This window comes from Rhamphochromis sp. 'chilingali' (genome assembly GCF_963969265.1).
Source record: "Rhamphochromis sp. 'chilingali' genome assembly, chromosome: 16".
NCBI lineage: Eukaryota > Metazoa > Chordata > Actinopteri > Cichliformes > Cichlidae > Rhamphochromis > Rhamphochromis sp. 'chilingali'.
In genome coordinates, this window is record NC_137943.1 from 31,923,510 (window position 1) to 31,950,716 (window position 27,207).

Genomic DNA, 27,207 nt, shown 5'->3' on the forward strand with positions numbered 1-27,207 from the left:
CTCTGTAATCCAGGTACACTCCTACTCTGGAGGAACGAGGACCTGAGACAGATAATATTCTTCTATGTAATTGCTACACATACTCCCCCACTCCACCTCAGTGCAAACCGAAGGTAAGCAGTAAAAATGTGATGTTTTGAGATTTACCCAGGTCTTAAAAATGAAAGATACCCACATGTTTAACAATGTCTAAAATTTTTAGTCATATTTGCTCAATTCAGCATACAATCTGAAAGAAACTAGCCTTTTCTTCATTTTTCTTACGACAACACTTCATGTTAAAGAGTTTGGTACACATGTTATTTTCACGAGTTGTCTTATGCAGTACCATATAGTCAGGCCAGATCAGGATCTCCTTCAGTTTAACTACCAGTCCCACCTCAGACCTGAGGACACCATCATCTACCTACTCAGTTGTGTCTACACCCATATGGGCCAGCTGGCAAGCAGTGTGAGGGTCATTTTTATCTTTTCCAGTGCATTTATTATCATCAAATTCAAATTTCATTTGTCACGTACACAGTACGATATGCAGTGAAATGCTTAGACAACTGCTTGTAACCTAAAATAAAAGACTATGAATAGGATAGGAAATAAATAGGAAAATTAAAATGAAGGGTAAATTTAACTAGGAAAGAATAAAATATAAAAATTAAAGTTACAAATAAAATAACTGTACAACAAATACAAGTACAAATACACAATACATAAAATACACAATATAGAAAATATATAAGAATATATGAAGAAATATGGAACAATAAGAGCAGCTGTACGAGTAATAAATGGTAATGAAAGAAATGTAATGTCCAGGGTTGTGCAATCCACATATTTAAGTGTCTGTAGTGTCTGTAGTGTAGTGCAGTCTGTAGTGCAAATATGCTTAAAAGTGATTTATTTAAGCGACTTGTGATAGAGTGATTTGATTAATCAATAACAAGATGGCAAATGTAAACAAATGTAAACAAATGTCCAGAATGTCCAGTGTGTGTGTAAAAACCATATTTGTGGGTCAGTACTATGTGGTGGTGTGATTGAGAGACCGTATCGCCTGCGGAAAGAAGCTTCTCCGGCTTCTCAGGCCAATCGTCCTGGGAGATAAGCTGACTGAGATGCAAGTGGATGCCTCTCCTGTGTCCTGGATTTTTGAGTATCTAACACAAAATGTGCTTCTTCAACATTATGTGTCTCACAAGGTGATCAGCAACACAGGGGCACCACAAGGAACTGCCCTCTCCCCATCACAGACGTCAGCCACTGCACAGACCTGCCATGTTCAGATGTTTTCTGATGACTCTGCGGTGGTTGGATGCTTCAGTGAGGGTGATGTGATGGTGTACCGGGCTGTAGTTGACTCCTTTATCAAGTGGTGCAAGCAGAATCATCTGCAGCTCAAAGTGACCGAAGACCAAAAATTGATTGTGGACTTTAGGAGGACCAGGAAACCTGTGACCCCTGTTTCAATCCAGGGTATCGATGTGGACGTTATAGAGCAGCGGTCCCCAACCCCCGGGCCTCAGACCGGTACCGGTCCGTGAGTCGTTTGGTACCGGGCCGCGAGAGTTGAGGCTCAGGTGTGAAATGTATGATTTTCAGGGTTTTTATCGGTTTTCAGCGTTATTTTGTTAGCGTTTGTTAGCTGGAAAGCTACAGCTGGCTGTGTGTGTGCAGCAAACGTGTGGGAAAAGTGGTCAATAAAGAGATGCAGAAAAGCATGTTCATGTGAACATTTTTCTTTTCTTACATTTTTCTCTTTACTAGCCCTAACTGGGGTTCAAAGTCTTAATAAATGCACAGCGTTTTGGGAGGTATACCGGCTTCTGCCAGTGTGACACATATTTTGAGCAACGAAAATAATAAAACATAATTTTACTTTTGAATTTCAAGATCACAATAATCTTCCAATTTAGAACCACAAGTTAAAAAAAGAACTAACACAAATAAAATGCACTTCAGTTAAATACTATTTTCCCAAGCCACGTGGAGCCGCAGTATAAGGATGAAAGAGCCTTATGCAGATCCGGAGCCGCAGATTACCGACCCCTGTTCTAGAAGAACACATGGATTGGTCAACATTCAGTTCTTTTAGTTTCCTATATTTTTTCTGCATTTTTGAGTCCTCAGAGCTTCAGAAATAATCTACTGGAAATTCAGACAAGCGTGATGCCAGACAGGTGAGTATTCCACAGAGTGAGCTCAGCAGCAAGTGGAAGAGGTGAGTAACTCAGTGTGACATGGGCTCCTGTCATGACTGCTTGGAGGGAGAAGAGATCAAAGTTAGTCTCAATCAAAACATACAACAGAGACTTCATGGCCTGGTGACAACCATAGGATAGCTGACAGACTGGCAGAGAACTGGAGGAGACGCTGATGTTAAATCAATCAATCAATCAATCTTTATTTATAAAGCACTTTTCATACAAAAAAAAAAAAAAAATGTAGCACAAAGTGCTTTACATAGTTAAAAGCAGCCCACCCCACCCTCCAACTCACTCCCCACACTCTCATTAACATAAATGATGTGAATACACACATATCTCCCCCCCCACACACACACACACACACATACACACACACACACACATACACACACGCGCACACTTAAAGAGTAAAAATTGGGCTGGGCTCGCATGAGCCAAGTGAAGAAACACTATAACAGGGAGCCGTCTGCACCGGGAGCCGGTCACAGACCGCAGCCTGATGATTGCCGGCAATGATGAACAGATGAACGAGGCAGGTGTGGACTCCGGGCTCCACCTGAACAGACCAGGCCGGAGCGGAGAAACACTGAAGACTCACAGGGACCTGGGGTGACCCCTCGTCTGGAGCTCTTCTCAGCTCTTTCCGGAAGGGTGGCATGGTTGCCCCTCTGTTGGTCTTCCGTAAACTCTTGCGCACTGGGGGTCTCTGCATGTCTGGAGCCTGGATCTCCTCCATACCTGCTTCATGGGGAACGGGACTATGGCTCCGCACGCCCTCTAGCAGATCGTTACATGAAGGAACCTTTTAAATACAAGTGCAGTCATGCTCACAGGTATACACACGGGTGCAAAAATCACAGGAGATGAGTGAAGTTTGGTGCCAACAGTTTTATTGAACAGACGAGATAAACAAAAATTTAGAAAAAAAACCACAAAGCCCTCTACAGTGTTTTCCGTAAGCACATGCAGGCCAAAAGCCAACAACGATAAAAATGAAGACTCCCAGTGCACTTCTAAACCCCTTTATGGGAGAGGAGTCACCAGCTGCTCATCCTTTATTATATAATTATCCATATTTTTTCTTTAAACTTATTTAATTCCAATTTTAAACTAGATTTATTTCTTTGTGTACAAATTGTTTTCTTAAAAACAATTATTATAGAATGTTTTTATTAATGTCTCACTTTGACCAGTGTATCCAATTTACACAACTTTGCTTCCTCTATAATATTCAACATTTGTCTTGCATAACTTTCTGGGCTTTCTTCCATCTTTAGCCATCATTTTTATAGCTTTTTTTGACAGGTTTATGCCCGAGGTCAGCTCACAGGGTCAGGAATAATGACTGTTATGCCAGCCTCACAGTAAGAAGGAATTAATACTTAGGGGTGGGTTTTGATTATCGATTTATTGATTAAAATCGATTCTAGTTTGGATAACATGATATCGATTCATTAAAATCCTGTTACCTGGTTCTTCCTGGCCTTGTACACATTCTCCTCTTTCCTCTCTCCCTCTTCGGACTGACAATCATATACAAATAGATTTTATTCGATTAGATGAAAAATTACATTCATATGAAAAAAAATACTATTAAGATCACTAACAAAAAGTCCTCTCAGTTTACTTTCAACCAAAAGGCAAATAACCAAACCACACGAACATCTAATAAAAGATAAATATTGAAACACTGAAGCACCCCCAAAAATGGGCTAAAATCACCCCTGATTGCCTTCATGTTTTTCTGTCTTTTATCCTCAATTACTTTGACACAAAGGCATCTGCTGTGACGCTTACACCTTTGATAAAGTCTCGCAAGTGTCAGCTTTCTTTTTATAGATATAAAGATATGGATATGTACTGATACGTGATCAGAATAATAATATTTCTAACTGAGGCAAAATTTCCCAGATTCAAATCGACTCAAATCAAATCGGAATCGAATCGATTCTAGAAATCAGTGACGATGTCCAGCCCTAATAATACTACAGATTTTCATGCCTTTAAAACAAGTTGCACTAACAAATGTAAGCTATAAATTTCACTAATTAGGGGATTCTACAACTTTGGACAGTTTGGGCCCTCTCTGTGACTCAGACTTCTCACCTGTGTGAAGTCGCATGTCTCTTCAACTGTAGGTTTAGACGAAATCTTTCCCCACATGTGCTACAGGAATATGGCTTCTCACCTGTGTGAATTGTTATGTGGGATTTCAACCTTGATTTAAAATGAAATCCTTTCCCACAAGTGCTACAGGAATATGGCATCTCACCTGTGTGAATTTGCATATGTCCCTTCAACTGTGTGTTTAGACGAAATCTTTCCCCATATGTGCTACAGGTATATGGGTTCTCACCTGTGTGAATTGTTATGTGGGATTTCAAACTTGATTTTAAATTAAATCTTTTCCCACAAGTGCTACAAGAATATTGTTTCTCACCTGTGTGAGTTTTGATGTGCCTAGCCAAGTCTGACATAAAACGAAATCTTTTCCTACAGGTGCCGCAAGAATGTGGTTTCCCACCTTTGTGAATTTGTATATGTTGATTCAAGTTTGGTTTAGAATTAAATTTTTTCCCATAGGTGCTACATAAATGTGCTGTCTTGGAATTTTGAACTGTCAGTCCTGATACAATTTGCGCTGACTTTATACTGTGTGAATTATCATCCTTTTTTTCGTCCTGATCTGTGTCAGTGGAGTTGTGAGAAAGGAGCTGGTCACTGCTTGGTCCTGGTTCACTGTGGTCACTTTCTTTACAGGCAGAAAATGTTCCGGTCTCCTGCTTTTGTACAAGCGGTTTTCCCTCTTGAGTGGTACTGAGTTTCTCCTGTTCCCCTTTAATCTGCGAAGGATCCTCCTGGTCCAGAGTGGAGTTGTTCTTCTGGTTACAGACCTGCTGATCTGTGAGCCCTCCCTCATCCTTACAGTCATGTTGTGGTAAATCTGAAGCAACAGATTAAAAAAAAAAAAGAAGCAGCAAAAAAAGACATACATTTGAGAAATTACAAGGTAACCATTAGCAGGTCTCCACATGGTAAGCATGTTGCACAGATATACCAATTACAGGCATGTTGGAGGGACAAGCTGTTTTGCAGAGGACACTCCTCTTATGATCAATTTAAGTTTGGAATTGTATATTCCAGAAAGCAGAATATAAAATCTGTTTAAATCATTTTTCCCATTCCATGCTGCAGAGAAAACATGTAATTCTTTAAACTGCCCAAGCAAAAAGAGAATCGATTGGGCGGAAATTTTAAATTGAAACAATTGTCTTCTTCCTTCCTTCTTCTCATAAATATTACTCTGTTGGAATTTGTGTGATATAGGGTGACTGTTGAGTCTTTGTTTTAATGTGCATGCGTCAGCTCAGTAAATATCTAAAACAGTTGAACTCTTTTCAAACTCTGGCGTTGAATTACAGATATCGCACATTAATTAATATAAACAGATCTACGATGAGAAAATAAAGACAATATACAGTGAGGAACATAAGTATTTGAACACTCTGGCAGACTCAGGGAGTCTGCCAGAGGTTTCTTTGCAAGTACTCCCACTTAGAAATCATGGAGGGGTCTGAAATTCACATTCAATTAAGGAAATAATTATTTCTAAAAAATAAAAAATAAAAAATAAAAATAAAAAAAAATTGTTTGTATTGCAATGCTCCACATAATACATAGACACCCTCTAATCTTAAGATTAGGTTCTGGGGTGGCCTAGCCAGTCTCCTGACCTAAGTCCTCTGGAAGAACCTTTGGAGGGAGCTGAAACTGTGTTGCTCAGTGACAGCCCCACAAGCTGACAGATCTAGAGGAGATCTTTGTGGAGACCTGTACAAACCTGGTCAAGAACAACAGGAAGCCTTTGACCTCTGTAATTGCAAACAAAGGCTTCTGTACCAAAGATTAACACTGATTTTCTCAGGTGTTCAAAAACTTATGTGGATGGTATTGGAGCCATGGGTGGCTTCAAACGATCCACAATCATCCCTGTGACCAAGAACAACAAGCCCTCATGCCTGAATGGCTACTGGCCAGGCTCTTAAAAGTTTATTTTGTCGCCCAGACAGAGTAATATTAAAACTAAGTAGCTGCCACCATTGATGGAAACTGGATTTGGGTGGGCCACGCTACGAATTCTAGGATATGTTGGGCCACGAAGTATACACCCGACCCATCCTTCAAATCTGGGTAAAAGGAGGACACACTTGTCGGACGCATAGGAGTTTCTTGGACATTGGAGAGACCAAGCAACCGCTTCATAAATGCAGGGCACAAAAAAAGAAGAACCACCTTGATGGACAAGACTTAGCTGAGAGGCCAGAAATTTTGGCTCTTAAAACATGCGTCAGTTTCCTTATAGGAGTTGGTCCTTCGATTCTTCATGCACCTCTATAACATATCGCTGAGGTCAGATTAGGACTCAACATGAGTTATATTCAGTTTTGTATTAAGAAATCTACCTACAATTTGACAGTTTGACTACAATTTTGCATACCTATTCTGTTTAACTTTACTTCAGGGTTCCACATGATGCCTAGTTCCTGCCCAGTCCAGACGACGATGCCTTTGGTTTCCTGGTTACGTGCAAGCTGCTCTCCTTCCTGATTGGTGTACATTTCCTCCTGTTCCGGGTCTTCTTGGTTGAGACTGGGGTTCCTCTCCTGGCTACAGACCTGCGGGTCATCTAGATCCTCATTTTCCTTACAATTATGTTGCTGTGGGAGGTCTTGATGGAACAAATGACAACAAACATGAAAAAAGTTACACTGTGAGCATGTCTCTCAGATATGTGAGCGATGTTTAAGGTGCACAAATTTTTTAAATATTATCTCTCGTGCGGTTGGCAGCAAGGCAAAATGGCTGCGTAATTTCTGAGCTCCTCGGGGTCGAGCAAATTTCCCCTTAAATTCAAGTTCTTTTTACTACTTCTATGTTTAAAACAATGCAGGGGTGGGGACAAAGACAAAGAAAAAGAACAAGATACATGGACCAACTGAACAGTATTTTCCAGAAGAGAGAGAGAACACGCATGCGGATAAGGCTAACTCAGATAAAGAAAATGGCGAGGGGGCCAAACTCAAATCTTTGCAAGAGGGCATTAAAAATATCAGCCAACAAATCTTTGACCTCCGGACGGAGATGAAAGCTGACTTCAACGCATTCAAAGAAGATTTCAGGCGTGAGTTGAAAGAAGACCTGAATAAATTCAAAAAGACACAAACCAACAGCTAACGGCTAATAAGCTAGCAGTCCAAGAATACAGTGAGAAACTTGAGGAAGCCGAAACACGAGTGGCAAAAAGCTAGAAGACCTTCAGTCTAGATCGACAAGAAATAACCTGCGAATTTACGGAGTCCCAGAAGGAGAAGAGGGCAGCTCTGTAATAAGCTTTGGTGAAAATGTGATCAGAAGAGAGAGGCTAATACCTGATGGCACTGACCCTGAAAAATAGCCACAAAAAGTTGCAATGGATAAGCTTGGAAAATAGTTTTAAACCAGGACAATATGACAAGGCTTTCAAAGAGTGGACCAACAGGGGCCTGACTGCTTTCTGTTTAATTACCAAAAGGGACAAAGGTAGGAGCTTTCAAGAGCTTAAAGACATGTTTGAATTGAAAAACCAGGATTTGTTTCGATATCTACAACTTCGAGACTACTAAAATAAAGAGATAGCTGAGGCTGAGATGATTAACTCTTTTAATTGAAATGATGTGCAACGCCTACCAACAAAAAACAACAGAAATCTAAATTATACCTCAATTTGATGAAGAACCAAAGATTTATCTTCTGGTCTTGCTCTAAAAATCACTCATTCTGGAAAACAGTGGGTGATAAGGTTTTAGGTTACAAGGTTTCTGAGGACTGTACTACAGTATTTTTAGGAAATATTGATGATAAGGTTAAAAGAGAGGATTTATATTTAACTAAGATTCTTCTCACTGCAGCAAGAAAAGCCATTACCAGGCTGTGGCTTAAGCCTGAGACTTCCTTCACTGGACAAACATAATTCAAAATTTTTGTTTTTTATTAAACAAACAGAAGATGTTGAACCCGGTTTATATTTTACAGTGCTAAGAGAAAACATGTCTTCAGTGAGGTAGTATGCTAGACGGTAATACACGCCACATGTCTTTGTCATGTCATCACCCAACGTTTTAATATGTAATCTGTATATTACAGTTTTACATACCTACTGTGGTCAGCTTTACTCCAGATTTCCACAACAAATCCACCTCTTCACCAGTCCACACATTAATGCCTTCAGCCTCCTGCTTCAGTTCAAGCTGCTCTCCTTCCTCACTGCTGCACATTTCCTTCTGTTCCTCTCTAGTCTGTGGAGGCTCTGGGTCCTGCTGGTGGAGACTGGAGCTCCTCTCCTGATCACAGACCTGCTGATCATCCAGACCTTCATCAACAAAGGGACACAAGAAAATGGTGACTAATGTGATGATAAGAAAGATCAAGAAAGATTAAAAGGGTCATCTATTGAGAATCAAGCTTATGGTTTCTTGCATTGTTGCAAATGTTGCCACAGAAACAATCACTCATCTAGGATCTATTTTTTAGATGTGGCTGCCAGTGATTATTACACAATGTGAAAAAACAAAAGCAAAAAAATGAACAGCAGCATGATCCCAATATGATAATGAAAGATTAAAGTGTTTAATGAAGGCAGGTACCACTCTCTGTAAATTATACAGATGTTTGTGCTGGAAAATGCTAACAGATAAGCAGTCTCTAAAATAGTCAGATCAGCCAGTGCAGCACAATCACGCACACCATGATCAAAGTGATCACCAGTATTGATCGCCAACACGAGCCGAAACGCTAGAGTATTTGAACACGTCTACCAAAGAAAGTTGCCGGTAAGTCTATTTACACAGATGAAGCTTCATACACTTTACTGTGGTGTATTACTATTGTAGATCAATGCATTTATCCACACATTCCAAATGCTTCCAAAGCATTGGCAGGAATTGTCCACATGCCCACCATGTGGCCAACTCCTCAGTAAGGAAAATCGCTATCCGGTCTTTAAGTGATGACGTGATGAATCCTGCTTCCAGTTTTCCAGATTAACTGGCGTCGCAGATCAACTGGCTTTGGTCGAACAGATGTGTGGTAGACTTGCCTTTCAGGAGCCGCTACCGACAAAACAGCAAATAAACAGCAAATATTTAATCTGTGATATTTGTGAGGTTACCTCAAACACACTGTGTCAGCCTTGTTGCTCTTTAACAACAAAATGTTTAAAAATGTCGCGAGTTTACCTGGATATTCTCATGCAGGAGGCGATCGCGAAAACAGCAAACAATTAACACCACGCCGATGCTGCTCACGGGACAGCAAGAGTAAACGATCGGGAGAATCCTGTAGTTGTTATCGCTCCCCTCGTACGTTCTATTACTCCGATTTCAGAATCACAACTAAAGCGTGCAGTTTACTTTGTGTGCACTCAAATGGAGTCGAGTCAACTAGCTCCACCTGTGGCTAAGTGCCATAGCCTACAGCCAGATTAACTTGTGACAGAAATCTGCACCTGGCTCCATCGCCATGTTTGAATTTGTTTCGTGCACAATACATTTGGAACTTTCTATTTTGTCTGTTTTTGTGTCTTGCAAATAAACCTTTAAAATACATGAAATTGTATCATGTATTTATTTTTAGCCTACATCAGTAGGAAATGCCAAATTATATACACAAAGTTACATAAATCACTACTCAATCATGATGATTTCAGTATTTCTTCCCATAACAAAGAAAGAAAGAAAGCACCCGCTGCTTGTTGCGAAGAGCGATACGCGCTTTCATGTCAAAAATCGTCATAAATAAGAAAAAGTCGCCAGATTTGTCGCTAGTCGCTTTTTAGAAAAACAGAGTCGCTAAAGGTAGTGATGTGACGTTCTGTATCGAGGCTTCAAAGCCTGTGTCGAGTAATGGAGGGGGCGTTTCCGCGATGCGCGTATCGAGGCTTGCTTCATTTATGGGAGGAGCTGAAAATGATGACGTCCAAAGCCTCGCTGCCCGGCTGTACCACGTGACTGGTTCATGAAGTGGTTCGAACTTTGCCGCGAGATATGACAGCGATATAAACCCTCAGACTTCATTAAAAATGTGGGTGTTTGATGGAGAGTTGCGGTTAGTGAGAGTTTGGAGGTTTATGAGAGTGAGGAGAGAAAGTCAGGAGAGAATGGAGCCAGCTAAGAAGAGGAGGATGTCCTCCCCTGTGTGGGAACATTGTGATTTTATTCCTCCCAACAAGCTATGTAAATTTCTACAGAAGATGTATTTTCATAATACTGATGGTGCAATACAATTTATGTTAAGCTGTCTTTACTTTTGTACAAGGTGAAGTGTTTGCTATGTGCCAGGGAGCTGGGATATAACAACAACACCTCATCCATGCTTAGGCACTACAGAGCTTTGCATGTGAATAGGGGGAACACCGATTCTGGAGCAAGACCAGGTGAGCCATCAAATGCCATGATAATATAGCATGCAGTAATGTTACTAAATGATATAACAATATTATACAACTGTAATAAGTTACGTGTGTGATATTTATATTTGTGCTTTGTTTTTGTTGTCTTTCCTCAGGAGAACAATCTCAAATAGATGAAGACCTGGTTAGCATGGTGATTGAGGACTCCCAGCCATTTAGCATTGTGGAGGACAAAGGATTTAAAAGATTTGTTAAATCATTAAATCCTAGCTATGTTCTCCCCACTAAAAAAGGCCATAAAAGCAGTGAAAATTTAGTTTTTACAGAATAAAATGTGAACAGGCAGGACTGTGTAGCTGTCCATACCTCAACGTTACAACCGCACAACCACTGTCCACACCCCAACCACACCTCACCTCACAGTAAATGATCATTTCCATTTTAAGCATTTCCAAATGATCATTTCCATACTGCCAGTATAAATATACACAGTATACTGTGTTAGGTATTTTAGTACCATGGGAGCATTTACTGGATATTGTTTTATAGTGACATTATGCAGGAAAACTCTGTCATTCAATAAGGCCCCTTTGTTTTAGTTATTTTTCTCTTTGACCCAAGAATTGATGTGTGAGAATCACAGGCTGGTACAAGGTTGAAATACCACAGAGATCACTCCCTCAGCTACATTAGTTTCTTAATCTTTTAGGAGACGCCTGTTGAAGGCCAGATGGTTTGTTTCAGATTTCACTAATGAAAGAACACTTTGTTTTGTGCCTTGAAAATATGTCGCTGAGATAATCACAATTGTAGCTGAACTGATAAACTACACAAAGGATGCTTCTTCACCCAAGGGCTCCTGCCAGTTGTTACCCTCCCCGACTAAATCGGTTTCAGTTATGTACTGAAATATAAGAATGGACATTAGAGGCTTCTTTCAAAGAAAAAACTCAGGTAAATGTTATTTTATATATTATGCTTTGTATGTTGTTCAGTATATTTCTATGCAAAACAAGAGGGATTTGAGTACACAGCAGGATATTCACATTTGTAACCAGATATTTACATACACTTTAGGGAGAAAACATTTTTACTGTACAACATCAATTTAGAGTAAACTTTTGTTTTAGAAAAATATTGAAATATCTTTTGAATTAGTTAAATGTCAGAATAAAGAGAGACAGAGCTGTCTGTTTTTTATCACTTTCATCAAATTTAGGAGTACATGTACACTAAGTTTGTTAATTAATAAGAAAACTCCAGACGATTCCATTCTGAGCTGAAGAAGCTTCTGATAGGTTAGTAGAGTCCATGTGAGTAAATTGGTGGCACAGCTGTGGATGCATATAAGGCAAAACACAGAGCCTGTTTCTGTGACATGGGAACATCAAGAGATGTCAACCAAAACACCAGGAAAAGAACTGTGGAGCTCCATAAGTGTGGCTCAAGTTTGAATACAATTTGGTGCCATTTAAAATTAAGAAATACAGATAGTTTCTCTCTTTACTCTTAAAGTTAACAAATATGTTTTTTATATTTATCAATCTAAAAAAATAAACATTTAGTCTGATTTGATGTTACAATTTAAAAAGTGTTTGTGTTTTGATCTGAAGAGTACATAAATATCTGGTTTCAACTGTATATTTGATGATTGTCAACACAAAGAGGGAGAGAGAGGAACAGAGAGAGAGAGAGGAACAGAGAGCGAGAGAGGAACAGACAGGGAGAGAGAGGAGAATGAGGACAGAACAGAGATGAACAAGAGCAGGTGAGACAGACATGTTAGTCAAATGGTTATTTACCAAAAGTATCACCGTATCACAGGTCCTCATGTATCTCGTACCTAGTGTTTCTTTTTAGGTTTGTTATTTTTCAAATTCTATATTTATTAAGTTATGCAGGCTTGTTTGCACAACAAGGCTAAATAATTATATAAACTTTTCTCAATCTAAATATTGTACTTTGGTAGAATTAAAAAAATAAGTGTAGTGCAGGTCTATGATGATTTTTAGTGCTATCATCTAGTTCTGATTCTGGTTCTGTCTTGGTTAAATCCTAAGTAGTGATGAGTTTGAACTGTTGTAGTCCTGTTTTAATTCCGGACCAGTTCTGGGTCTGGTTGAATTGGGGTTTAGTCCCTGTGTCTTGATACAGCCCCGACTTTGTTCTGCTTTGCTGCTTAATTAAAAAACTAGTTTAAGGTGTCCTGCATGTGTGATATATATTTTTCCCTATATGAAGTCATTCTTTTTTGAACAAAACTCAAAACAGAGCCTATTAATCTTTCAGTCATTTCTAACCCCCCCCAAAACAAAAACACATGCATACTACCCTTTAGGGCTAAGCCCCGGGTGTTTCAAATGTCTGGCTCCGCCTCTGTAGGAGACGCCTGTTGAAGGCCAGATGGTTTGTTTCAGATTTCACTAATGAAAGAACTCTTTGTTTTGTGCCTTGAAAATATGTCGCTGAGATAATCACAATTGTAGCTGAACTGATAAACTACACAAAGGATGTTTCTTCACCCAAGGGCAGGAAGACGCTCCCTTATCTTGGTCTGTACTGGTTTAAACTGATAATCTGCTGTCTCATGAATTTTACCCTCTATATAAACTGTTGTACTTGTGAATAAAGTTGAGTCGATTTGGGAAGACAATCTGAAGCAGTCTCTGTTTTCTTGTTCTCCCAAGCTGCTCCCGAGCTCGTACTAACACGCTGAATGGCATGCTTGAATGTTACTTGAGAATATATTTGACTGTGTTACAGATTAAGGGACAATCTCTGCTGATAGACGCCCACGCCTCGGAGGAAGCCGATCCACGGATTAGGCCCTGGAAGCCATTTCCTTCAATTTTGGTGTCAGAAGTGGGATCCTGACGAAGGTAGGCACGTGTCTTTTTATTTTATAAGACTTTGTTATGCCTTTCTCAGTGATCCACATAGAAACGGGATACGCTGACGAGGCCTTTCTCAGTGGCCCACATACAGTGGGGCAAAAAAGTATTTAGTCAGCCACCGATTGTGCAAGTTCCCCCACTTAAAATGATGACAGAGGTCAGTAATTTGCACCAGAGGTACACTTCAACTGTGAGAGACAGAATGTGAAAAAAAAAATCCATGAATTCACATGGTAGGATTTGTAAAGAATTTATTCGTAAATCAGGGTGGAAAATAAGTATTTGGTCACCTCAAACAAGGAAAATCTCTGGCTCTCACAGACCGGTAACGTCTTCTGTAAGAAGCTTTACTGTCCCCCACTCGTTACCTGTATGAATGGCACCTGTTTGAACTCATCATCTGTATAAAAGACACCTGTCCACAGCCTCAAACAGTCAGACTCCAAACTCCGCCATGGCCAAGACCAAAGAGCTTTCGAAGGACACCAGGAAAAGTATTGTAGACCTGCACCAGACTGGGAAGAGTGAATCTACAATAGGCAAGCAGCTTGGTGTGAAAAAAATCAACTGTGGGAGCAATCATCAGAAAATGGAAGACATACAAGACCACTGATAATCTCCCTCGATCTGGGGCTCCACGCAAGATCTCATCCCGTGGGGTCAAAATGATCATGAGAACGGTGAGCAAAGATCCCAGAACCACACGGGGGGACCTGGTGAATGACCTGCAGAGAGCTGGGACCAAAGTAACAAAGGTCACCATCAGTAACACACTACAACGGCAGGGAATCAAATCCCGCAGTGCCAGACGTGTTCCGCTGCTGAAGCCAGTGCATGTCCAGGCCCGTCTGAAGTTTGCCAGAGAGCACATGGATGATACAGCAGAGGATTGGGAGAATGTCATGTGGTCAGATGAAACCAAAGTAGAACTTTTTGGTATAAACTCAACTCGTCGTGTTTGGAGGAAGAAGAATACTGAGTTGCATCCCAAGAACACCATACCTACTGTGAAGCATGGGGGTGGAAACATCATGCTATGGGGCTGTTTTTCTGCCAAGGGGACAGGACGACTGATCCGTGTTAAGGACAGAATGAATGGGGCCATGTATCGTGAGATTTTGAGCCAAAACCTCCTTCCATCAGTGAGAACTTTGAAGATGAAACGAGGCTGGGTCTTCCAACATGACAATGATCCAAAACACACCGCCCGGGCAACAAAGGAGTGGCTCCGTAAGAAGCATTTGAAAGTCCTGGAGTGGCCTAGCCAGTCTCCAGAACTCAACCCCATAGAAAATCTGTGGCGGGAGTTGAAAGTCCGTGTTGCTCGGCGACAGCCCCAAAACATCACTGCTCTCGAGAAGATCTGCATGGAGGAATGGGCCAAAATACCAGCTACTGTGTGTGCAAACCTGGTAAAGACCTATAGTAAACGTTTGACCTCTGTTATTGCCAACAAAGGTTATGTTACAAAGTATTGAGTTGTATTTTTGTTATTGACCAAATACTTATTTTCCACCCTGATTTACCAATAAATTCTTTAAAAATCCTACCATGTGGATTCATGGATTTTTTTTTTTTCACATTCTGTCTCTCACAGTTGAAGTGTACCTCTGGTGCAAATTACTGACCTCTGTCATCATTTTAGGTGGGGGAACTTGCACAATCGGTGGCTGACTAAATACTTTTTTGCCCCACTGTAGTAACAAGTGGGATACACTGAGGAGCCTTCTTTAGTGGCCCACATAGAAACACAGGAAGTTGCCTGTTGTTTTGTAAATTAAAGCAGAAAGGACGCAGGAAGTTGCCTGTGGTCATAAAGCGAGAAGTTGCTCGTTAAAAAGTGAGAAGTTGCTCACCAAAAAGATAAAATTGCTAGCAAAAAAATCAAGTAGCCTCAGGTGTGCCACAGCAAAAAAAAAAAAACTAACTTAAATCCTTCAAGCGTCTAAACCCCTCTGGAAATCACTGACCATGGGTCAGAATAATTCAAAGACCTTAGACGGGTCCGATAAAAAAATCCTACAGCCTATGTTTCTGCATTACAGAGAAGTACCAGATACCACCACTTGGGTGGGCCTGATTATAGATATATATTATGTCAACGAATCCCAGGTGTGACTGAATCTCAGCTTATTGAAGAAGTAGAGGAACTAGACCCTAAAAATGACCAAGCAGCCAACACCACCTCGTTTTTGTGGATAAACGATGACAAGATCACAGCCTTTTTTCAAAATCTAAAGAAATTTCTGCTCACAATGTCTAGAGATAAAATTGATTTAAATGCAGTAACCATGTGCAAGCAAAAGCCAGATGAATCTATTCTAGTGTTTATGAAACGTTTCATGCACTGCTGGACTAATGAGGCATGCATGCCTGAAGGTGGAAATGATCAGATTTTCATAACAACATTCTTAAACAATATTCATCCAGAATGTTCACAACTATTGAAGCTGACTGCCACTGATAATCTCTATGACATGAAAATAAAGAACTTTATCACACTTGTCAAAACAAAAGCTGGTGCAGATCTTTTTCCCAACAGCACGAAGGCTAAAAGTGTTAAAATGATGTTGAATTTTGATATTGAAGGCTCAGAGGAAAGTGAGAAAATGATGTATGCAGGGGCCCCGCCCCCTCAACGAGCGCAGCAGGGAGATCTCAGAAGGAGAGATAGGAGTGGAGACGTATGTTTTTACTGTGGAAAAATAGGGCACTGGAGGAGGGAATGCAAATCAGCAGCACGTGGGTCTCAACCACAAAACACAGGACCAGCTCCTGCCACTAGGCGTCAGCAGAGCTCTTCCAGACAAGGTAACTGGCAACGCAGACAGGAATCACATCAAAATAATGGCCCCTTTGCACCTAGGCAGCAACCTTATAATCCACATTTTAATCCCCACCCATATGATAACGAAAGGCTGGACCGACAATAGGGAGGCCCAGGTGAGGATGAGGGACAGTGTGAAGCACTACACACGATGCTGCATTTGCAATTGTCCCGTAACACAGAAAGCTTGCCCATGTTAGATATAGAGATAGGTGAAAAGACTTATTCCTTTTTAGTTGACAGTGGAGCCACTAAAAGTTCACTGTCTGGAAACTTCTATAGTGGGCCTGTTTCCTCTGTGTGCATCAACACCATGGGAATAAACGGAACTCTAGTGCAATGCCCCAAAACTCATTCTCTAAAAACACGCTGGGGCCCAAAACCAGATGAAATTACATATCATCCATTCATAATTATTCCAAACTCGCCTGTGAATCTATTAGGCAGAGATTTAATGGCAAAAATGAACTTGTGTATTTCATTTAACACAAAGGGTGAAATGTTTGCAGATACTGATAACAGCTATGTTTTCTCTGCCCTATGCACCGACACCATGGAGAAGGAACAGCCTCTGTGTCAGCTGGACGCCTCAGCGGAGAATGAACTCAATATCCATCTGACTGGTATCCCACGTCACACACTGTGCCAAATACGTGTACAGACACCACTACCAGGTAACCCCATGCCTGGAAGCCACATATTTGTTTCTCTCACACTGTTCAACAACATGATAACTGCTCACACCAGTGAAGGCCAAACAGTGGTTTTGTCACATAACTCAGACGTGGGCTATGACATTACTGCACCATGTCGACACACAGATCTAACCTACCCCATACACTGTACTATCTCTGCTGTCACATTGCCAGCTGAATATCAGAACATGACATTATGGTCAAGAGGTGAGAATGATGTAGGATTTATTGACTGTACACCTTATCATGCTCAGCTGAAAAACAACAAGCCGGTATATGTCAAGCAATATCCCATTTCCGCTGAAAAAGCCGCAGCCCTAGACATCATCATAGGAGATTTATTGACAGTTGGAGTAATAAAGCCCACAGTATCTCCATATAACACTCCTGTCAATCCTGTGCCAAAGCCTAACAAACCTGGCATATGGCGTTTCACACAAGACTTAAGGCAAATTAATGCAGTCATTATGCCTCTGCCACCTCTCGTCCCAGATGTTCCCAGCATACTGACATCTATTCCAGCAACAGCTACACATTTTACTGTGGTGGATTTGTGCTCCGCCTTTTTCTCAGTGCCTGTGCATGAGGACACACAGCCGATATTTGCTTTTACACATAGAGATAAGCAGTACACATGGACTCGCTTACCCCAAGGCATGGTAGACAGCCCTGCGGCTTTCTCAATGGTGGTACGTGCTACCCTGGACGGCTTCATTCCTCCAGAGGGCTGTACCCTGATACAGTACGTGGATGATCTCCTCCTCTGTGCTGAAAGTGAAAAACTATGTCAAACTGCCACACACATGCTACTCCAGCACCTCCAACAGACTGGCCACAAAGCATCAGCAAAGAAAATGCAGTACTGTCAGACTTCTGTTCAATATTTGGGATTTACACTGTCTCACGGACAACGTTCCATGACTACAGACAGGGTCAAAGCTGTGACCTCTGTCCCTAAGCCCACTACACAGAAGGAAATGCTGTCTTTCCTAGGCATGGTGAACTATTGCAGACAGTGGATACCAGACTGTTCTTTTCATGACCACATTCTGCGTGAATGCTGCAAAAAAGACAAGCCTCCTCGAATACTGTGGTCAACAGAAATGACTGCCTCTTTCAATGCATTAAAGGGAGCGCTGACCTCCGTCCCTTGTTTGGGTCTGCCTGACTACCACTTACCGTTCCACCTGTACGTCACAGAGAACGGCACAACCTGTGCAGGCGTACTGGCCCAAGAGCATGGCTGTGGCTACCGTCCAGTAGCCTTCTACTCAAAGGTGCTGCCTGCGGTAGTTCAGGGGATGCCGGCCTGCCTGAGAGCAGTAGCAGCTTGCTCTATCATGATAAGGGACTGCGAGAAGCTCACACTCTCACATGACACTATTCTACACACCAATCACCAGGTCACGACCATTCTAGCAAACATAACTACACAACATATGACCGCACAACGTCGCTCAAGTTATGAAGCTACACTGACTTCAACAGCAAATCTCACTATAAAAGCAAACAGCACACCCAATTCTCCAGCACACTTACTTATTCGTATGCTGTGTTCCTCTGACCGACAGGATGGTTCAGACGAGCCTGACGTTCATGATTGTATGACACGTATACAGGAATCCACAGAACCACGCCCAGACTTAGAGCAGACACCAATCCCAGACTCAGTCATTGTTTATGTGGACGGGTCCTGTTCAAAACCAAATGACAACTCATTTCTTTGTGGCTATTCGGTGGTGACATTGCCTGACATCATACTAGAGGCTCACTCATTACCATTTCACTCAGCACAAAAAGCAGAGCTCATGGCTTTAATACGCGCCTGTGAGCTACATGTGGATAAGCGGGTGACAATTTACACTGATAGCCGTTATGCATTCGGTGTGGTGCACGACTTTGGCACATTGTGGAGACAGAGAGGCTTCACATCTGCTGATGGAAAATCGATCGCTAATTCTGATCTTGTTCAAAGACTTTTGCAGGCTATACAGCTGCCATCGGCAATTGCAGTTGTTAAAACGAAGGGGCACAGCACGGCTGACACAGACGAAGCAGTGGGAAATGCTCTTGCAGACGTGATCGCGAAAGCAGCTGCTGCCTCACAGCAACCACCCAGAAAGGAAGTATTATCTCTGCCTTTACAGCTGCCACTTGTCACACTCCTAGACTATTTAGAAACAAATGTTGACCTAAAATTCATACAAGAGCAAGCCTCTGCCTCAGATTACACTTACTGGGAAAGTAATGATTGTACCTTAGATAACAGAGACGGCTTATACAAAAACCTTGGGGGTTTGATTGCCCTCCCATCTTCACTACTGCCAATCCTTGTCCGACATTTTCACGGTGTGAGTCATGTCGGACAAAGAGGGGTAATAGGAGCAATAAAATCAAGATTTGTAATTGAGAAAACATCACACGCAGTAAAAAGCATATTAGCAACCTGTCTAACATGTGCACTAGGGCTGCCACGATTAGTCGACTAGTCACGATTATGTCGACTATTAAAATCGTCGACGACTAATTTAATAGTCGACGCATCGTTTGAAGCTTTGTAAGATCACAAAGGACGCAGGAATGAGTAGTAGGATTTAAGGGTGTAATAACGGACTGAAACAGAAGATGGCAGCACTGCATGTACAAGGATGCCAGCTGCCGTTAAACCCCGAAGAAGAAGAAGCTGTGTCCCAGAATTCATAGCGCAGCCCAGCGCAGTTGTCAACAATGGCGGCAGCTAGTTAGTTTTAACTTTACTCTTATTATTCTTTCTGGGTGACAAAATAAACGTTTAACATATTTTCAGGCAAGAATGTAGCTGTGTAAACCTCAAATATCTGCTCAGTTTATCAAGACACCACATATTTTCAAAAGCTCTCCGACGTTTTCGGAGACGTCTGTTACCCACTAGCTCGTTAGCTAGGCGGGGGCAAGGCTAACTAGAGCCGTGAGAACACCGGACTCCCGGCAAATCGTTTTCAAACCCACCACTGTCTTTCGCTACTCAGGTTAAACATGATATATAAGTCACTTAGATAACTTAAAATGTTATTGTTTGGCTTTCTTTAGTATTTTATTTGTTCCTGAGTAAATCGGTTTGGCTGAGATTAAAGTTATAGTTTTTGCACAGCTAAATAAACTTCAAGCAGACAGCTGATCATCAGAAGTTTGAGACGCTGGATAATATACTCCGGTGTCCTGTTATATTTTAGAAAGCAAGGAGTTTATTAAACTTCACCGAAACAATCTGCAAATTTCATTAAAAATTAATAAACTACCATCTTGTCTTTATTTTTAGTTAGCACAAACACTTCAAGCTGTAAGCTAATGATAGTTATATAAGACCAGATGCTGCTGGTGCAATAAGCTGTACGCTGTACGTCCAATGGATGATGATCTGATTAGTCGACTAATCGCAAAAATAATCGGTGACTAGTCGACTATCAAAATAATCGTTTGTGGCAGCCCTAATGTGCACGAACTAATGTAGGTAGCTCAAAAGCAAAACATCAGCATTTACCACAACCAGATTTCCCATTTCATACATTACAAATTGATTTTACACACATGCCAGCACAAGGAAGCATCAAGTACTTACTGGTAATAGTGGATCAATTTAGTAAATGGGTAGAAGCTTATCCAACATCAAAAGAAACTGCAGAAGTAGTCTGTCAAAAGTTGTGCAATGAAATAATACCCAGATTTGGAATACCTCACCAAATTAACAGTGATAGAGGACCTTCATTCACATCAGAAGTAATTCAAAAGTGTGCTAAAACTCTAGCAATAGACTGGAAATATCATGTGTCATACCATCCTCAGAGTTCAGGAGTTGTAGAAAGAATGAATAGGACCATAAATGGTAAATGGCCTGTATTTATATAGCGCTTTACTAGTCCCTAAGGACCCCAAAGCGCTTTACATATCCAGTCATCCACCCATTCACACACACATTCACACACTGGTAAAAAAATCGCCTGACTAAAGCAATGATAGAAACAGGAATGACCTGGGTCAAACGACTTCCTCAAATCCTCTGCGAGATTAGAATGACTCCATCCGCAGCAACCAAATTATCTCCATTTGAAATAATCATGGGAAGACCGTTTCCAACACCATGGTCAGCCTCCAGAGGGGCACCGCTATTGGAAGGGGACATAGACACTGCATTGTCTGACTATGTTCATAACCTGGTAGAAACACTGAATAATAACTATCAGAAAGTTTGTCTCTCTCAGCCTCTCCCTTCCACAGATCCAACCCATCCGTGGAAACCAGGAGACGCGGTGTTGGTGAAGTCGCTAAAACCAAGGGCACTCGGGGAGGCCGCGTGTTCCAGCCCCCAGACTGTACTTGCAGTGACGAGAACCAGCATCCTAACAGACGGACAACCTCAGTGGATTCATGCCAGCAGGGTTAAGACCAGCCCCACCAAACCACCTAAGGCATCGGATCAAGTAGATGACGACTCAGGCGAGCCAGCGCCCGGATTCAATACACCTACAGATGACGACTCAGGCGAGCCAGCGCCCGGATCCAATACACCTACCCACACACAATCACTGATTAACACACAACGCCTGAAAGAGCCAAGACTCAGAAAGCCCTTTGATCCCCCACCTGAACAACAACAAGGTACTCGAACATCCAGCAGGAACAGAAAGCCTAGAGTACCACACAATGTCTAACCTGATAAAGATAGACTCATTCCATCCTGATAATGGAGAAAATGAAATGCCTATTGTCATCACACGACGCTTATACGGGGTCTCTCGAACCTGGGACCAGGCCAGGAGACGACTGAAGAACTGTGTTTTTTATATATTTAGGTTATTAATCATATCTACTGCATTAACCTTAGGATTTTTATTTACTATTTCGTATTGTAAACTGCAACCCTGTTCACATTTCTGCAAGCCACATTTTGCTGACAATACCTCATGCTCCACTTGGCAAGACACCCACCTAGTACACTCGTCACGTTCTCTAAAATCAGTAGAAAGCAACACAGACACCACCAATAAACCATCTTATGCACCCCCTAGAGCAGGAGCTAACGCCTGGTATGAAAATGCCAGAATAGCCGCTCGTGACTTAGGAAACAGTAACTGTTATGTCTGTTCAAAGGGTAATCCAGAACAGGTTGTAGTGGGATACCCAATTTCAGGTTTTCCCTTAACAAAGATGCTATTCAAAAATGATAAAAAGGGGCCCTTAACAGTAACCCTGATTGAAGCGGTGCGAGTAGAACTAAGTCCTTTAGATTGTTTATTCATATACACAGGACAAGTCTCTAGTAAGGATGTTAGCGTGATTGACGACTCTACCCACCCCTGCAACCCAATGAAGCGCCCCGAAGACCGCACTGAACCTCTTTCGCCCCCAACACAGGTGCGCCATCACCCAAATATCTTGATGACATGCATACACCGACCAAAACTTGAAAACATAAATTATGACACACAAAACTATACGTTCTTTTCTGACTCTCCAGGAGCACGCTGTAACGAAACATGGCTAGCAGCGAGTGTTGACAGGACACAATATAGACATATGTCTTTTTATATATATGCATATATAAGTACGCATTCAGATAACTCAACAATCCTGCATTCGCCCAACACACTAAACGACTCGTACTGGGGAGGCATATTAAAAGGCTTTACAGCTTCGCGCCTGACCAGACCAATCCCACATGCTTATTGGATGTGCAATAATACTCTTAGATTAGCTCTACCTGTTAATTGGACCGGTACCTGTGGTCTAGTAACTTTAGCTCAAGAACTACTGATACAACAAACCTCGGATCTGCCTGTATCCAGCAGACGTACGAAACGCTCCGCTTAATCACATAACGTTTACATAGATGCTATAAGAGTTCCACGCGGGATACCAAATGAATTAAAGGCACAAGGAGAAATATCAGCAGGGTTTGCCTCAATACTACCGTGGATACAGGTAAACAAAAATGTAGCCTGGATCAATTATGTTTATTACCATCAGCAAAGACATACCAATCTGACCAATATGGCCCTTAAAGCCCTAGGAGAACAGATGTCTGCTACCTCCTTAATGACCATGCAAAATAGAATGGCCTTAGATATGCTGTTAGCTGAGAAAGGAGGTGTTTGTGCTATGTTTGAAGATGTATGCTGTACTTTCATTCCCAAAAATACCGCCCCTGACGGTTCATTCACACAAGCTATGAATAAACTTGAAGCATTGCAGATAGAACTAAGAGCCAATACAGGTCACGGTCAGTGGCTAGACAAGTGGATGCAGGACACGTTTGGAAAATGGAACGAACTAATTGTAGCCTTTCTAACAGTTGTAGCATGTATTATTTTGTTTTTGATGATTATTGCCTGTTGTGTGATACCCTGTGTACGCTCAATGATAACCCATATAGCTACCAGTACAGCTACTTCAATGTATTTGCAATTAGCACAAATTGATCCTGAGGATGTGCCAGATGTTACCAATGATGTTCCTGATGTGTATATTGAACATTAGGTTGTGAACTATTACATTTTATGATTTGCTTTTTATATTATGTTATTACATTTGTGATTTTTCCTTTCTATTTGAGTTATTATTTTAAAAAATAATAAAAGAGTGGAACTGTTAGGTATTTTAGTACCATGGGAGCATTTACTGGATATTGTTTTATAGTGACATTATGCAGGAAAACTCTGTCATTCACTAAGGCCCCTTTGTTTTAGTTATTTTTCTCTTTGACCCAAGAATTGATGTGTGAGAATCACAGGCTGGTACAAGGTTGAAATACCACAGAGATCACTCCCTCAGCTACATTAGTTTCTTAATCTTTTAGGAGACCAGGGGCGGAGCGTGGGGGTGGCTTACTGGGCTTAAGCCCGGGTTGTTTTGTCAGAAGTCCGGGGTATTTTGGAGTGTAATTTTTTCATAGTTAGATGTCTGGCTGACAACTGTATAAAACAAAAAGTACACACAATATTCGAAGCACATAGTGCACACTGTGGGAATTTACGACTGTGCGTGAATCCCCCCTGATATTGGTATGATCCGAGCTCAGGCACTAAGCGACTGAGCGAGGGGGCGGGGCAGCTGCTACCTGTGTGCGCTGTTGGAGAAACGGAGCCAGCCATACTAAGAAGAGCTTAAGTTCGACCAGGTACCAAAGCAAATCATTCGTACCGTACAAATAATGTAAATATGACGGTGCATCACGAAAGATTGATATCAAACTGATCACTTGACCCATATTACGTTACTTGCTCTTCAAGTGAATCAACAAATGGCGAAATGAAAAGCCGAACAAATGCTATTTTTTTTAGAGAGTCTTAGCTTACGTGTGTTTATTTCATATTTTCAGTTGTTACCCTCCCCGACTAAATCGGTTTCAGTTATGTACTGAAATATAAGAATGGACATTAGAGGCTTCTTTCAAAGAAAAAACTCAGGTAAATGTTATTTTATATATTATGCTTCGTATGTTGTTCAGTATATTTCTATGCAAAACAAGAGGGATTTGAGTACACAGCAGGATATTCACATTTGTAACCAGATATTTACATACACTTTAGGGAGAAAACATTTTTACTGTACAACATCAATTTAGAGTAAACTTTTGTTTTAGAAAAATATTGAAATATCTTTTGAATTAGTTAAATGTCAGAATAAAGAGAGACAGAGCTGTCTATTTTTTTATCACTTTGATCAAATTTAGGAGTACATGTACACTAAGTTTGTTAATTAATAAGAAAACTCCAGACGATTCCATTCTGAGCTGAAGAAGCTTCTGATAGGTTAGTAGAGTCCATGTGAGTAAACTGGTGGCACAGCTGTGGATGCATATAAGGCAAAACACAGAGCCTGTTTCTGTGACATGGGAACATCAAGAGATGTCAACAAAACACCAGGAAAAGAACTGTGGAGCTCCATAAGTGTGGCTCAAGTTTGAATACAATTTGGTGCCATTTAAAATTAAGAAATACAGACAGTTTCTCACTTTACTCTTAAAGTTAACAAATATGTTTTTTATATTTATCAATCTAAAAAAATAAACATTTAGTCTGATTTGATGTTACAATTTAAAAAGTGTTTGTGTTTTGATCTGAAGAGTACATAAATATCTGGTTTCAACTGTATATTTGATGATTGTCAACACAAAGAGGGAGAGAGAGGAACAGAGAGAGAGAGAGGAACAGAGAGGGAGAGAGGAACAGACAGGGAGAGAGAGGAGAATGAGGACAGAACAGAGATGAACAAGAGCAGGTGAGACAGACATGTTAGTCAAATGGTTATTTACCAAAAGTATCACCGTATCACAGGTCCTCATGTATCTCGTACCTAGTGTTTCTTTTTAGGTTTGTTATTTTTCAAATTCTATATTTATTAAGTTATGCAGGCTTGTTTGCACAACAAGGCTAAATAATTATATAAACTTTTCTCAATCTAAATATTGTACTTTGGTAGAATTAAAAAAATAAGTGTAGTGCAGGTCTATGATGATTTTTAGTGCTATCATCTAGTTCTGATTCTGGTTCTGTCTTGGTTAAATCCTAAGTAGTGATGAGTTTGAACTGTTGTAGTCCTGTTTTAATTCCGGACCAGTTCTGGGTCTGGTTGAATTGGGGTTTAGTCCCTGTGTCTTGATACAGCCCCGACTTTGTTCTGCTTTGCTGCTTAATTAAAAAACTAGTTTAAGGTGTCCTGCATGTGTGATATATATTTTTCCCTATATGAAGTCATTCTTTTTTGAACAAAACTCAAAACAGAGCCTATTAATCTTTCAGTCATTTCTAACCCCCCCCAAAACAAAAACACATGCATACTACCCTTTAGGGCTAAGCCCCGGGTGTTTCAAATGTCTGGCTCCGCCTCTGTAGGAGACGCCTGTTGAAGGCCAGATGGTTTGTTTCAGATTTCACTAATGAAAGAACTCTTTGTTTTGTGCCTTGAAAATATGTCGCTGAGATAATCACAATTGTAGCTGAACTGATAAACTACACAAAGGATGTTTCTTCACCCAAGGGCAGGAAGACGCTCCCTTATCTTGGTCTGTACTGGTTTAAACTGATAATCTGCTGTCTCATGAATTTTACCCTCTATATAAACTGTTGTACTTGTGAATAAAGTTGAGTCGATTTGGGAAGACAATCTGAAGCAGTCTCTGTTTTCTTGTTCTCCCAAGCTGCTCCCGAGCTCGTACTAACACGCTGAATGGCATGCTTGAATGTTACTTGAGAATATATTTGACTGTGTTACAGATTAAGGGACAATCTCTGCTGATAGACGCCCACGCCTCGGAGGAAGCCGATCCACGGATTAGACCCTGGAAGCCGTTTCCTTCATACTGCATCACTACAATATACATGTTTTACACACTCCTTTTGTTGTTGACATTTAAGGCCACACTCTTCAAATTCATGCCAACTCATATTTTTACATTCAGTATATGTCCTACTAGAGCAAATGAAGTTTCAAGAAGCTTAGCGCTGGGGTGAATCAATTGGATGAAAAGCTTCAGTGCTTCATGAAGCTTCATCTGCCCATCACTAGCTAAAGGGGTCTGAAAACTCGCCAAATATAGCGACAAAGTCGCTAAGTTGGTGCTGATGCCCACGTGAATCACACAATGATCCCGCAACCGCAACAAGTTTACATACCTGTATTGTGTGACTTTATCCCGGGTCTGATATTCAGCAGTCTTAGCTGACTGATCTCTTCCTCATACCGGACGATCGTTTTTGCAAACTCTGAGAAGATTTCTTCTGCAGCAGTAGTTAATCTCTCCTGGATAACCTCTCTCAGATGCTGAACTGTAGACATTGCTACAACAACCGATACCATCCAACTAAAGTCTTGAAACTTCTTTCTTTCTTTCTTTCTTACAGTTGTATTGGCGGTTGGCAAACAATTGAAAGGTGCATTACCGCCACCAACTGGTATGGAGTATGGTCTGGAACGACGCTCAAAAAATTAAAAATAAATAAATAAATAAATAAATAAATAAATAAATAAATAAATAAATAAATAAATAAATAAATAAATAAATTACCTTAAGTAGTTTATACACATTTCTGCTGTCAGAGTAATTCCACCACAAATTCAAGTAGGTATGACAGTATGCTTGTAGCTCATATTTGTAAAGCCAGGACGG

General features: G+C 41.0%; 2 protein-coding genes across 2 annotated transcripts in view; one reads left to right on the plus strand and one right to left on the minus strand.

Moving 5' to 3' along the window:
- Positions 1–3,681: 3,681 nt before the first annotated feature.
- Positions 3,682–26,929, minus strand: LOC308383528 (uncharacterized protein). Its single transcript, XM_080861566.1, has 4 exons — positions 26,714–26,929; positions 8,395–8,610; positions 6,700–6,930; positions 3,682–5,145 (listed from the first exon to the last, which is right to left on the minus strand). The coding sequence occupies exons 1-4, from the start codon at positions 26,895–26,897 to the stop codon at positions 4,304–4,306; spliced, it is 1,473 nt and encodes a 490-aa protein (XP_080717692.1). The 5' UTR covers positions 26,898–26,929; the 3' UTR covers positions 3,682–4,303.
- LOC308383504 (piggyBac transposable element-derived protein 4-like) overlaps positions 7,547–27,207 on the plus strand; it is a 134,188-nt gene continuing 114,527 nt past the window's right edge. The window contains exon 1 of the mRNA XM_080861518.1: positions 7,547–7,558. The gene's annotated coding sequence lies outside the window, so the exon portion shown is untranslated. The remainder of the gene's footprint in view (positions 7,559–27,207) is intronic.